Source organism: Scomber scombrus, chromosome 3 (genome assembly GCF_963691925.1).
Source record: "Scomber scombrus chromosome 3, fScoSco1.1, whole genome shotgun sequence".
NCBI classification, from domain to species: Eukaryota; Metazoa; Chordata; class Actinopteri; order Scombriformes; family Scombridae; genus Scomber; species Scomber scombrus.
In genome coordinates, this window is record NC_084972.1 from 33339585 (window position 1) to 33354652 (window position 15068).

The following is a 15068-nucleotide window of genomic DNA, read 5'->3' on the forward strand; positions in this document are numbered from 1 at the left end:
GGGGAAATGTCATATCCACAAGGCCAAAATCTAAAAAACAAGCCCATCATTTAAGTTATTTTTAATTGGAATAAAATATTATTTTGAGTCTCTAAATATAACAAATAAGAAAAGTATGTCTGTCATTGAAATCTATGATATGAATGTTTTAATTGAAGATGTCTGTCACTTATATCATTTTTATTTATTTACTTTTTTATTCTTTATTTATATTATTTTATATTGAAACCGTTTTATTTATGAACTGGGGGGTATTCCAGAAAGCGGGTTATGTGAAAACTCAGAGTACGTTAACCCTGAGATGAGGGAAACTCCGTGTTATCCGTTCCAGAAAGAGAGGTAACTGAAACGCTGAGTCAGTCACCATGGTAACTGAAACTCTGAGTCAGTCACCATGGTAACGGACTCTGTGAGCATAGCCTGCTCGCTGGCAGGTTTTCTGTAAGAAACCCGGAGTTTCTACCGGTCTCCTCCCACCTAAAGCAAGCTGCCAGACATGGGTTGTCCGTTTCTTCGCAATCCGATACATATCGAGGCAGAATTAATTCGCAATGGCTTATGTCGGGAGATGTACTCAGGGCTCAATTGGATGTGCTTTCATTCCGAGATGAATATCTGTTAGAACGGTATCACTGTTCATTACACTCAATCCTTTCTTAACATTGTCCGGCCATATCTGCCTTCTTGTTAATCTAATTTTTAGGAAGTATTTTATTTAATATTCATGTACACATCGTCACATGTTAGTCTTATAATCAATGACTCCAATATGTATAATATGTAAAATTGTGTTAAATAAAAGTGTTAAAATAGTGTAAAATGTTAATCTACTAAGCAGGTTATTAGATGAGAGGACAGTGTGTTAAGCAGCTTTCTGTTGGGTGTTTAAATTACTACATGTTGAAGTAGCCACTGAATTAATATTTACTTTGTTTAATAGCCTACGTCAACTATGAATAAAATCAAAGCGAGGTACAATCATAGCCCAGCAAATGTGCCTTGCTTTTCTGAATTATGTTTTTTTATTTCATTTTTTGCTGCTTCCAAATACGTTACACCACTTTTTCACTTTTTTAAGTGAGGTAAGTTAAGTCAGGGGAGTGAAAACTTAAGAATTGACTCGGGCAGCAGTTTTCTCCCATGCCGCTTCTCTCTCCTTAGCGTCTGCAGCTGTGTTACTTTTTGTGAAATAAAAAAGTAACGCCCCCCCCCTCACAAGGCCCCGCCTCTGGAATTTTCCAGGAACACAGTAGGATACTCGTGTCAAGCGGCTAGGGTAGTGGCTGGGATCAGGAAGTTTACTTGTTGCAGAGTTAAGTTTCGTAAGAACGAAAACAGCTCGAATCCCCCAAAAACAACTTTCTACGTCAGTCGTCAGAGAGGTGAAGCGCTGGTTTGGGATATTGCTCATAAACCGGAGTTATTAGACATAGAAATCTCAACTTTGCAACCATGCAGCATCTCATGTTTTACGCATGTCTCCTCTCGCTGGCTGCTGCTGCATCAGGAAAAGGTGAGAGACAGTTCAACTCTCTATCGCTATCTCTCAGTATCTATCGCTATCTCTCAGTATCTATCGCTATGTCTCAGTATCTATCGCTATCTCTCATTATCTATCGCTATCTCTCAGTATCTATCGCTATCTCTCAGTATCTATCGCTATCTCTCATTATCTATCGCTATGTCTCAGTATCTATCGCTATCTCTCTCAGTATCTATCGCTATCTCTCAGTATCTATCGCTATCTCTCTCAGTATCTATCGCTATCTCTCAGTATCTATCGCTATCTCTCTCAGTATCTATCGCTATCTCTCAGTATCTATCGCTATCTCTCATTATCTATCAGCATTTCTATCTGTAACTCCAACCACCTTATCCTACCAATAACCTACTGCTGTTGATGATAACAGAGTCAGGAAGATGATGACAGATCCTATTGTCAGTGCAGTGCAGTACAGTTTATCAAACACTTATTCATTCATTCATTCATTCATTCATTCATTCAGTTTTTATTTTATAGTATTATTATTATTTTACTTTTAAATAACAGTGGAACGCATACAGTCAGTTTAAACTGTGTCATAAAAAATTAAATATGAAGATAACAAAATATAATAAAAATTAAATAAATAAATAAAATTGGGGGGCTCAGGGAATAGTGTTTCATAGGGATTTATTCATTTAATTCTTTTCTTATTATTTAGTAATGGAGAGATTTAAATAAAGAGTCCAATTTGAAGAGTAAATGTGAAGTGTTATAGAATTTCTTTGTTTATTAATTTAAAAAAATTGGGATAAATAATTATATAATTATTTTTGGGATACATTTTGTATAGAATTTTGAAGTTTATTTCTTTAGCTTTCTTTGTTATGCAGTACTTAAGTCAAAATATTTTTTATCTATTTAATTATTAATTATTACTTATTTTATTTTATTTTTAAAACATTTTCATTTTTTAACTTGCATGCATTAGTCACAGTTTTTGTCTTTAAATTGTACTTTTCCTTCTTATTCCTTTAAAAAAATACATATCATCATTATTATTTTTTTTATTTTTTTTTTTTTATTTTGTCACTTGTTCTGTCTTATCAGCCTGTCAGTCAGCTAACTGTAAAACACTTTGAACTACACTAGTCTGTATGAAAGGTGCTGTATAAATAAAGTTTGATTGATTGTCACCATAGCTGTAGCTTAGTTTAAGTAATTTATTAGGGATAGCACAAATCAAAGAGTTAAATTCTCTACAGGGGCTAGAAAAACTGTCCAAACATAAAGTGTTTGTACGATAGCATATTACTAAATTCATCAAATAGATTGAATATATAATTGAGGCCGTCAGTGTTGAGCCAGCTCGACAGGTTGTTTGAAACAGTTAAAGCAGTGATGGAGCAAGATTGTTAATGTAAACAACCACTTTATATAAACAACAATAAGAAAACAATAACATACAAGTTTAGAGATGAATCAGAAGATATTGGTTATTATGCTGGTTGATGAGTAGTAAAATGATTGTAAACTGGTGTTACAGAGTTATTGAAAAGTATAATTCTGGCAAACTGATTACACTCTACTTAAACATGTTGATTAAAACATGATTTTGTCTCCCAGGTCAAACTGACACCCTGTTGATCATTGATGAAGGCAGTGATGCTATATTACCCTGTTCAGTCAGCACCAAGGAGGACATTACATCAGACAGGTTTGACTGGAAGAAAGACCCCCAGACGGAGGTGTTCTTCTATGATCGAGGCGATCACAACAATAACGGTCAAGATCAGCAGTACAAAGAACGAGTCTCACATTTTCAAAATGAGCTGACATCAGGAAACGCCTCCATAATCATCAGTAATACGAAGGTGGCTGACAGTGGAAACTACACCTGTATATTTCCAGATCTTCAGGAAGGATCCATCGTATCCATCGTACAGCTTGTTGTCAGTGAGTGCTTTCATTAAACTGTTCATCTAAATCATTGTTATTGATAGATATTGAGCATTCCAGTTTTTTGCATACTGGCAACACCGAAACTTTATTTTAACATTTAAATCCAACATGTAACACAGACAAAGTCTTCAGAGGACATGCTTATACATACTTTAGTTTTTCTGAAGTCATAAATATTTATTAGCCACAGTGTTTTTTTGTTTGTTTGTTTGTTTATTTCAGATTTGTCAAAAGCAGCATCATGTGCGTCAAATTAACACCTGTTCACCCCATTAATATACATAAGGACAGACTATATATTAGAGGAATCCCTCTTAAAACTAGAAACTTTGTTCACGTATGCGCCATTTTTGGTCCAGTATCCAGCTCTTATACATCCATGGATGAAAAAACTATTTATGACATTTTCAGGCACTTAGGAGAGGTTGATGAATCTGAATTTGTACACTCATACAAGGAAACCTCACAGAAAAAAGTAAGATGTTTTTAGGATAAAAATATAAATATTTACATACATAATATAATATGTTACTCTTCTATTGATCTGCTGATGCTCTCTGTCTCTCCTTGATTCCTTTTCAAAAAACATCCTTTAACAACATACTTGTGTGCTGAAAATACATGTTAATAAGAATTTAACACCTTATTTTAGATATGTAGTGATAGTGAGAAGAGATAGAAATATACAGAGTGGTGATGTAGTTTAATGTGCACACCTCTTCTAAGTTTACACATCCAAAGGTGGTTTAGGAAGTTCTACGTTAACAAAACAAGACGATGCTGTGCAGATGGAGCAGATGAGCTGAGACTCTAAGCTTAGATGTATTTGACTGGTACTGTAGGTTCCATGTTTATGGCTCTGACAGACTGTGACTGTTGTATTTTTGCCTTTTTAAGGACCAACTTTAAAGGACAGAACAGCTGATAACATCCCTGGTGAGTCCTGATTTTGATGGTGTCACTGATTTCTAAATCTGCAATGTGTGTGTTATACCTGGTTCTCTAGGCCTGGGTATCATAGGAACAGCAGTGTATCACTAACCATACCTCAGATACCCTCCTCACATGATTATACAGGTAGATACGATACTATCTATATGAATACATTTCATAGTTTGATTTAATGATCTATGGTCTGTGTTAAAGGCATCAAAACTGTTACAGTGATATTTGACCAAATACACAAGAGCGCATATTTCAGTGGGGTGGTGCACAGAATCAAGAGCAGAACTATGCAGATAATAAAGATGTGATGAATTATATCAAAATGTAAGAAAAAACCCAATTATTTTTGTCAGCCTGGCACCTGTGATATATTTGATCAGAGAGTTGAGTATTATCATTTTAAGAGACCAGATGTGGATACATATAGGATGTGGGGGGGGTCTGTGGTTCAGGAGGTGCAGCAGGTGGTAGATCCCAGACAGTGTCCTTGTGCAAGATACGGAAAATGAAATTGCTCCCGAAGGCTGTGCCATCATTATATTAATGTGTGTGAATATTGTTATGTAGTGTAAAATAGTTCTGAGTGGTGATATGGTGCAGCCCAGGTAGCTACAGCATGCAGGCTATTAACCTCCATCACAACCACTTGACTTTATACTTAAAGTCTGTGTAAAGTAAGAATAAAAATGTGTTCTGAGTTTGACATACCACAGAAAAGTGTGTTGTTAACCACCCTGCCAAATTTGAATGATTAAAAAATCGCCAAATATATGAAATTAGGCTTCAAAGTTGTGTAAAAATCAACCTTTTTCTCTGCTCCCAAACGCTGTGGGAGTGCCCGCCGAGTCAGCTGAAGCCCCGCCCCCTACCAAATGTCACCTGTCAATCAAAGTCACCATCTCTACCAGAAACATGGACGCTAGGTCTGAGAGCTTTCTGCTGCTAACTCAGCTGCTAGCTCGGCGGCTAACTCAGCTAACTGGCTAACTGTAGACTGTAGTAGTAGTAGTGTGCGCTGAATGTATTTATACCTCTACAGCAGCAGGGGCGGGTTTATGCTCCGGTGTGTAACCGTGCTATTGGTTAACACCGCTGGTTTACGTAACGCGGCGGTGATTCTAAGACCCGCCCATTAAATCCAGACACAGAAATGTTGAAACACAGTTTGTGAAGCCTAGCTCCACAATCCAAATCTAAATGGTTGAAATGCTTTTTACACCTTTTTTAGAAATACATTTATGACCTATTTAATGTGTTTAGAAGAAAATGTCTGAATTCACTTTACACAGTCTTTAAGTAATGTACAAAGGAGTCAAGACGTTGCAACAACAAGCTAGCACAGCACAGTAATCAGAACCACGTTCTTACACAAAAAAACTCTCCTGAGACTGAAAAAGTTTTTTTTTAAACCATGTGACCCGTAGTTGTTCTGTATGGTCGGAGGTCTGGAATATTACCGGCAAGCGTAAACTCTGCTCAGTATGCTGCTCTATCACCTGTCTTCATTCCCTTTTGCCCTCTACATGAAGTTAATATTGTGAGGCATGGTGACGACATACATTGCAAATTTAGATGTCAGTGAAATCATTACAATCAGTGACACTTTAAAGTTCTTAGTAAACATAACAAATATACACCCAACCCATGGTGGTGGTTTAGGTTAATGTGTTTTATGATGTATTGTATGTTGTTGATGACGATCTTGTTGAGGTATATGAAATGTTAGTAGTATTATGTTGTAAGTATTTTTCAGATGAATTAATCTCTACAGAGTTTTTGAACGCCCTTGTTTCGTTACTTGAACAGAAAAGCCTGATACAAATAAAATAATAATAATATATCTTTTTTTTTTTTTATTAAAAATAAAAGAGCACTAAATTTGTCTGGTGAAAATGTAAAATATAAAGGTAGGTTATTTTGAAAAATGAATTGGTACATTTTTGCAATAATTTCTCTCTGCTGCTCTGTTGTTTTGTTTTGTTTTTAAATATCTTAAGCACACTGCATTTCATGTATGCACGTCACATAATGACATTTTATATTCATTCATATGTTCACAGGAGCATCTCCAAAGCCGTACACTATGATGGGTAACGCCACAGATGACGGGGTGCTGCTGACGTGCGAGGTTCTAGGTGCTTCTCCACAGCCAAAGCTACACTGGCAGGACAGTGATGGAAAAGTCCTCGAGTCTGATGAGTCACAAGTGTTGAAAAATGGAAGACTCTACTACGTTACTCTCCCAACTATTGTGACGCAGACCAAAAGCAACCACTTCATCTGTGTTGCCACGCAGGAGGCCATCAGCCACACTGTTAAAGCTGAGATCACTGTGCCTGGTGAGACTCCTCAGAGTGATTCTTTAAATCAATGTGATTTAATGCAAATCAGTTTAGGCATGCATGTGTTGTCCTAATTATTTTTTCTTTATTTAGGTTAAATGCACAAATGTAATGTGCAGTTACATTTACTTTGATTATGTGTTTCAGAGAAAATGTTTGAGAAATGTGAAGCATCAGGTCTAAGCGTCCGTGATGTCATCATGCTTGGGATTGGTCTTCTTGTTGGATGTGCTGTCGGAGCTGTCGGAATTGGTGGAACTGTGGTATACTTCAAGTTCAACAGAAAAGGTAATGTTTAAACAATGGCTGGCTTTCAGTATCCATAATGTGCAGCAACATAGTTTATACTTTGAGTCTTGTTTTTGTCATATCAAAAAGCTCTCTGACATTACATTTATTCATGTGGTATCTGTCTTAATACTGAAGGATCAATCTTAGGAATAGATCAGACATGTTTTACTTGATTTTGTGCAACTTTATCTGTAGTGTTTTCTACATCCATTATATAACTGTATATTTAGATGATGAACATTTCAAAGCCACATGTGAGCCTCGCACATTTGTGTGTCCTATGACTGCTGTATTCCTAATTACTTTTTGAGGATTCACTCTTAGCAAAGGTGTTTGATAAATATATTGTATAGTATTTTTTGTTCTTGTTGTATTCATGTGTATCTCTAATTATGGACTGCTGTGTAGAAGCCAAATTACTCCTTTGGGCATTAAAGCTTTACTCTTCTCAATGCAGAGAGCAGAGGACACAAAGACCAAAGTACCACCAATGGCCATCCTGTAAAGATGTCAGAGCTGTCACATGAAGACCCTGATGCTAATGAAAGGTTGACTGTGGCCGTGGAGTGAGGTAAGATGGCCAAGAAAAAAAAAATTAGCTGACATTAAATTTTTTATGCAGTATTCTTCTACTGGTGGGTTTTCTGTCAGTGACTAAGGCTACAACAAACACTGCTAGAGGGTTACTGATTGATTTTCTGATTATTAAAAAAAAGAAAAAGATTCATTGTTTAGTCTGTAAAGTGTCAACATTCCCATCAAAAGTTACGGGAGCCTAAAGTAAGGTTGTTAAATAGTTTTCCTCTGAGTAACAATAATTTAAATTAAAACAAACTAAAACCCACACAGCACAGAGAGGAAAACTACCTTTTATTTACAGCCTAGAGAAATGAGCTCACTATCAAGACTAGTGTGAAGTACAAACCAGTGTGTGGCTAAATGACCAACAGTGCCAGCCTTTAGGTCCATACCTGAGAATATGTGCACACAGGAGGAGACAAACACTCTTAGTTTCTGTCTCAAATGTAACGGCTATAAAAAGGAAACGATAAATCCACTGCCTGATGGAAAATCTGTCAGTTGCCATCATATCACAGTAGGAAGCGAGGCTGTGCACAGTTTACACATGTGGCACAACACTGGTGACTTCATCAGTTCTTAAAACACATGACACAACACAGCCCACCTAGACCATTAATATGTAACATAGTGGTTATATTTGTTTTTAGATGTGTTGTTATGTGTATTCTTTAAGGACGGTGAAAGCTCTCTAAAAATTGTTTTTGAACTATTTTTCTTTTATTTCCTACAGATTGAAAAATTGAAGAGTGCAGACTCCAGGTCCCACCTTCTTCCTCTCTGCTGTGCTGCAGTCCTGCCTTCTAAGCCCCTCCCCACAAATGAACCTGCCGTGCACGCTGCACGCACGTGAAAGTTCGTCCCCACAGTAAGAGAGGAAGCCTGTTTGACCGAGTGAATGCACGCGCATGTACGCTTGTGTACCAGCGTCATTGACACTCCCCCGGGCTCTGATTGGTTGTTTGACTTGTGAGTTGTGGATTCTGGCAAATCATTTTTACAACCACTGGGTGGACCCAGAGACAGGAGATTTTGTTACAGCTTATCTGTATCTTATTCTACTGTCAGCTGCTTCCTGGATGCTGTAAGACTGATGAACTCTGCACCACTGTGCCTTGTTACAACACCACATACACACTGATATACATAAATGTATATGTGTATATAGATATGTATTATATGTTTATATGTATATTGATATATGTGTATATGTATATACATAATTTATATATTTATATATTAAAATAAATTTAATTCAGAGGGAACCTGAGTACTGTATTTCGCTCTTTCATGTACCTACAGCTGAATGACAAGTAAAATCCTTGAATCCTTGAATAATGACATTTTTCGCAAATATAACACAAAAATAGTTACAGACTGCAGCTTTAATGACGAACCACCGGGGGGGAAATACCAAGAAGCCAATGTGATGGGTTGGGCATACCGAGAAAGCACATGTGCTACATGAGAAAAAGCTGTGTCTTGTATGCAAGGTGTTTATGGTGGGACCTTGTCTTTCCTACCTTAAGGATCTCTCCATCGGCGTAGAGCACATAAACTGTGACTTCAATGTTTTTCTGAACGCTCTTCCCTCCTCTCTCAAAGTCTCCTCGCTCCAGCGTCAGATACAAGTCGTTACGGATGTCACCTGGAACCAGGACAGACACATAAACATTTATTCCACATATCACCTGAGAAATAAACATAATATAAATATGAGAAACATGCACAGATTTCTGGTTATTTTATAATAAATCCACCTTTCAAAACTAAGTGATTTACAGTAAAAACTAAAACTAAAAAGTAAATTAAAAATCCAGAAGAGTTACACAAATACACAAATTACCATCAGTTAAGGGCTGCAGGGCTGGAACAGTAAAGACTTGGTCAACCCTTAATGACAAGGTGAGATTTAGGAACCATCAATGAGTCTGTACTGGAGGATATTAAGCAGCAATTAGGCTGAACTGTGATTTTAGACTGTGAGGAGGTACCAGGCATCAAAAAACAATTATAAATGCATAAACACACTTCCTCCTTATAATCATTTTCTTTTTTTAAACATGCATGTCATCACTTATACCTGCTAACACTTACAGTAACAAAGATGTGGATACTCTATAGTATAATATGCTTTGTCCACAAACACAGATGGAGACACACACAAGTGTCTCACATACATTTAAAGCTGAACACCTCTGACATACACCAGACTAATGACCTGTGTTAAAGTGTGTGGATCCATTCATCATGTCGGCTCGTCCTTATAGAGGAGATGTCGCCCTCAATGTATCAAGACGAGAGTTAAATACTCGCTCCATCACCGCCCGATGGGGGGGCACGAGTGTGTGACACATGATTAATGTATGTGAAAGTGGTGTGAAAGATTTTCTGCATACAATATATGTATGGGTGTTTTTTTTAACTCAGCTTTAATCCCTTTGGTGTTTTTGAATGCAGCAGCATCACTTTCTGTTGTTCACTCCCTTCACCACTAACCCTCTGAGAACTGGGTCTGTTCATCATGAAACTGTTTGAAGTAACAAGGTTATCCATTGTTAAATTGACAGTCAAAATACAGGTAGGCTCACAGTTGTCTTGTCGTCACTGTGAGGTTGCCAGGCAACCAGCGGTGATGGCAAGAAGTCACTGCATAGTACCAAACAGTACATAACTCCTCTGTAACTCCCCCGTAAAAACACAACTTGCCTCCATAGTTAACATCATGAATGGCATCAATCTTCTCCTCTAACTCTCAGCACAAATGCATTTCTGAAAACATCTAACTATTCCTTTAAAATAAAATGACTGGGTGCTAATAGAAGAAACCTTTAAAATCCCCCACATCTGTTAATGAGCGCGTCCAGTTTGCTTTTTGTTCATGTTGTTGAAACAAAATGTTAAGCAGCATTCAGCAGTCTAGTATGTTCAAAAAGTGACAGAAGTACCCTGTTTGTGTGTAAAAACTGAGTGATGCTTTGCACATAAACCAAACTACTTAAGTGCAAAGTACTTAAGAATGATCTATGGCCTCATTCCCAGCACAACACACACACACACGCACACACACACACACACACACCATCTAAAATGCAGCCCTTTCATTTTTGTTTTTCATTGTAATGTTGGAGGAAGGGTTGTACAGAAGACATAGTTCAGAAACTTCCTGGGCCATCACTACGTTACTTTCTATCAGTTATGTGGGAGAAGACTACAGCACTTGAAGGCTAAGTATACTTTATTTGCTCTAAGTGAAACTTTTTAAACTTTCAGCCCATCTGTTACTGTTGCATAATGTGCCAATCCAGCGCCAACACAAGACCTTCGGGAGCAACAGAAAGAAAATTAATCGGAGCTGACATCTCCTCGTTTTGTGATGGGAAACATGTCTGCACCCAGAGAGACAGACAGCTTTCAACTTGGCAAACTTTCCACACATTATAAACTGTCTATCTCTCTCTGGATGCAGCCAAGATTGTTACAAATGCTATGATCCTTTTCCAATATGTGTTTTTGCTTTACATGTTGGAGGCAGGCTGGAGAAACAGTCATAAAACCACTAAAGTCATAATATAGACAAGCTGTAAAAAGCCAATGCATCATCATCACTGTAGGATACTGAATCTATCTATCTATCTATCTATCTATCTATCTATCTATCTATCTATCTATCTATCTATCTATCTATCTATCTATCTATCTATGTATGTATGTATGTATGTATGTATGTATGTATGTATGTATGTATCTATCTATCTATCTATCTATCTATCTATCTATCTATCTATCTATCTATCTATAAATATTTTTCTGAATTTTATTTGTTATTGTTTATGAAATTTAAAATGGTTTGGCTTCTCCTTCATTATGTGACTTTGTGTATTTATGTTCAGTGAACTCTATAAAATCATCCAGAATACCCTCTATAATATATTTTATTGTACCATTTCAACTAGGGATGTATATTTAAAACCAAATAATCGAATAATCGTTCGCGTGGTCTAACGTCAGCCTTTGTGCTGTGGTCGAAGTATGAAGGCTTCATTAACAGCTACTACAGAGTAATGTTTACTTTCCGCCACCAGGAGGAGCTCTAAGCTTCTGTAAAGCACCTCCACCTTGTGTAGAAGTAGTAAGTTAGCCTGCTAGCTAGCTGAGTGGAGGGAACATGATGCAGACGAAGACACACACAAGTCCAGCGTGGTTTAAAAACTTCCAGAAAGTAAAAGATAATGTTGTCAGGTGTGAAATATGTGGAGCAGAGTTGAGCTATCGTGGTTTCACATGGACAAAAAACTGCTGTCTGCTGTGACGGTTACTAAGGGAGACGGACCTGACGCTAATCACCAAACTAGTACGTCAACGTTTATAACGGCTCCTCGAAAGTTTGACAAACGTCTCAGAAAGAAAACTAACGGTACGTCTCTCATTGCTAACATGATTGTAAAGGAAATGCTCAGAGTTGTTTATGACGGGGAGGAAAAATATACACTGTTCTGTCTGTAAACCTGTAAGATTTATCTTTTAATTAATGTGTTTCTGTAAAGAAATGAAGGCTGATTATCATTTAAATAAATGCAAGTTTGTGCAGTTAAAGCTTGTTTGTTAGGAAGATTTAAAGTTATTTTTTGAACATTACCTAGTTTAGCTCTTGTGAATGTCGGTATGCAGCGAATATTCGGTTAATCGTCGGGTTAAACCCACCGATTAGTCAACCATGAAAAATAATGGGCTCATGTTCATCGCTAATTTCATCCCACTGCATTCAGTCAGCTTTCTCTCAACTCACTGTGACGTCACCATCTGATGACATGAAGAGCTCCAAAAAAACAAATATAAAAAGGGACTTCTCATGTTTGTCAAGCATACATTTGTCTTTTCTAGATAACATTGTGTGTGTGTGTGTGTGATGTGCTATTGTGTTTTTTTTTTGCTTCAAACTAGTTTATTACTGTGTGTATGTTTTAATTCTGACCTGCTGTAACTGGTAACACTGTACACACTCCCTATAAACAATAGATAAAATGAACTGACTCACCTGGCATGATGACATCAGGAAAGCCCAGTTTTCGTGTGATGGCCACCCCCCTGCTGAAAATGAGCGGGTTCTCCCTGCGGACCTGCTCCATGTCGCCCCGCAGCAGCTGCAGAGAGATGATCAGACCTGAAGGGACGGACGCGAAAGAGAGAGAGAGAGAGAAAACAGAGAAGAAATGAGACGAGACAAATGAATCGAGGCCTGTTTATAGCTGCTTCTAAAAATGTAGTTACAGCTGAAAGTGTGAAATAACCAAATCTTCCTGTAGGGCTTGAAAACACACTGGTTACAACCTCCTTTCAATAACACCATAAGTTAGATGATACAACTTGGTGCCACAGGAGTTCACTGACTTTAACATGATGGACATGAGAGACTGAGACTTCCCTGCAGTGACACTGATTAAGATGATTCTCCAGCTGATGTCAACTGATGTCATGCGAGTGTCAGTCAGAATATGTGCTGATCTCCAAAAGAGTTGAAGGGTTTGTGTGTCTAACATTTTATTAATTTATCAGTCTGCAAAACTAGACACTTTCTCCTCATTTACACTCCCTCCACACAGTTTCTACAATCAAATAAATCTCTGTGTGATGTGATGAGAAAAGCCAACTGACAAACAAAGTCCTGAAGCATGTTGTAAAAACAGCTCAGGACATTATTGGCACTGAGTTGACATCACTTGAACACAAGAGAAGGGCAAAAAACATTCATTTCCGTGCTGTTTTTGTCAGCTACCACAAATACATTCGATCAGATTTGGGTTTACAACTTTCTGAAAATGCATCAATTAACCACACGGACACTGTCACAGCCACTCAAGCTATTTCCAGCCATAATTAAGGTAGCAGGATCAGGTGGGGAGTTCCGGTCCTCTGAAATGAGGCCAACGCGGAAGTAACTTAAAACTGCATTCTATCAAAAGGCCACCAGGGAGCGACCGGTTTGGTGTCAAAAGGACTTCCGTCTCTATACAAGTCAATGGAGAATTCACCAACTTCTCACTTGATTTCTAACCTCAGTAAACGTTTTCAAAAAGTGTTTATGGTCTCAGTCGCTAGTTTAAAGCCTTCTTCAATGCAGTATGGTTCAGGAATTGCCTCATGCCCCTCCTGATGCCCATATAAGTAGAATCCGTGTTTTTATTTTTCCCAGCATGCACCAGAAATTTTCAAGATGGCGCTGCTCAGATCCGAAACTATTGGCTTCCGAGCAGCAGTCCACAAACCAATGGGTGACGTCACGGATGTTACGTCCATTTTATATACAGTCTATGAGCAGGATATATATATACACACACACTGTCCTACCGTAGTTGGTGCTGGGAGCCGTGTATTTGGTGCTGGACTTGCGGATGATGTTCTCATGGATCTGGTACCACTCGTTCTCATTGTTGCACCTGTAGAGCGACAAAAATCTCTGGTCCGATCAAACAGAAAAAACATTTTTATAACTCATTTAAAACCTGCGAGAGGCTTAATAAACATGACTTTCTTGTCTTTTAGCAGCACACTAGTAAATTTTTGGGGATACGGCATGAGAAATCTGCAATAGGCCTCCTATTTGAAATGATCTAAACACAGTATTTAAAGGGTTAATTCATGCTACATGTGCAACAGAGTGCATAAAGTTAAAATTATGCAATTGCAGCAAAGACAGAATAGGAGCTCTACTGCAGTCACACAGTAACACAGATGATAACAGCTCCTCCATTGCCACAGCATTACCTGCATAATAAGCAAGTAGAGTAACCAGCGGATTGTAGTAGTTATTTATTTATTTATTTATTTATTTTAGGTTGTGAATGTGAAGAATTGTGCCACAGGGCCACTGAGATGTTTGAGTGTTTTCAGTCACAAAGATGTCACACAAGAAGGTTGAGAAGAAGGAACCCCGAGGTACAGAGAAGATGTGAAACCACCCGTGAAGCACGAACAGCTAAGACCCACATACACACACACACAGTATGCAGACACAAAGGGAATCCCCCTTCGGCTTAAACTTCTGAAGACTTGCCTGGAGGAGCCCTACAGTGCTCACAGTCACAACATGATGCAACTATGACTTTGTGTGTGTGAGTGTGAAGCGTGGCAGGGTGCTGATGGCATTATAAGACTTCAGAAACGACTGTGACACAACAGTGAAGTGGCTGTCAGTGGTTAAGGAGACAAAGGGACGACTGTGAGGAACATGATGTAAAGATTTCCCTCTTTTAACGTCTCATCTTCAAACATTTGCTCCTTTCTTCTTCCTGACCTTTTCTGTCAGATTCATTTGTCACAAATTTTGCTCTCAACTTCTTTTCCTCAGCACCTCAAAATGCTCAGTTTTGGGATTATACAGTGCAGCTGCAGAGCTTTCTGTGTGTCCATCTTCTGAAGGGAAGATGTTAACCCTCCTGTTGTCCTCGAGTCAAGGAAGGAAGGGA

At 38.0% G+C, this 15068-nt stretch overlaps 1 protein-coding gene across 1 annotated transcript in view; it reads right to left on the bottom strand.

Annotated features, from left to right (window-relative positions):
- The window catches only part of LOC133976594 (dedicator of cytokinesis protein 3-like), a 162181-nt gene that overhangs the window by 39184 nt on the left and 107929 nt on the right, over positions 1-15068 (bottom strand). Inside the window, 3 exon segments of the mRNA XM_062414844.1 lie at positions 9126-9250; positions 12641-12766; positions 13951-14039. Of these exon segments, the coding sequence (XP_062270828.1) occupies positions 9126-9250; positions 12641-12766; positions 13951-14039 (340 nt within the window).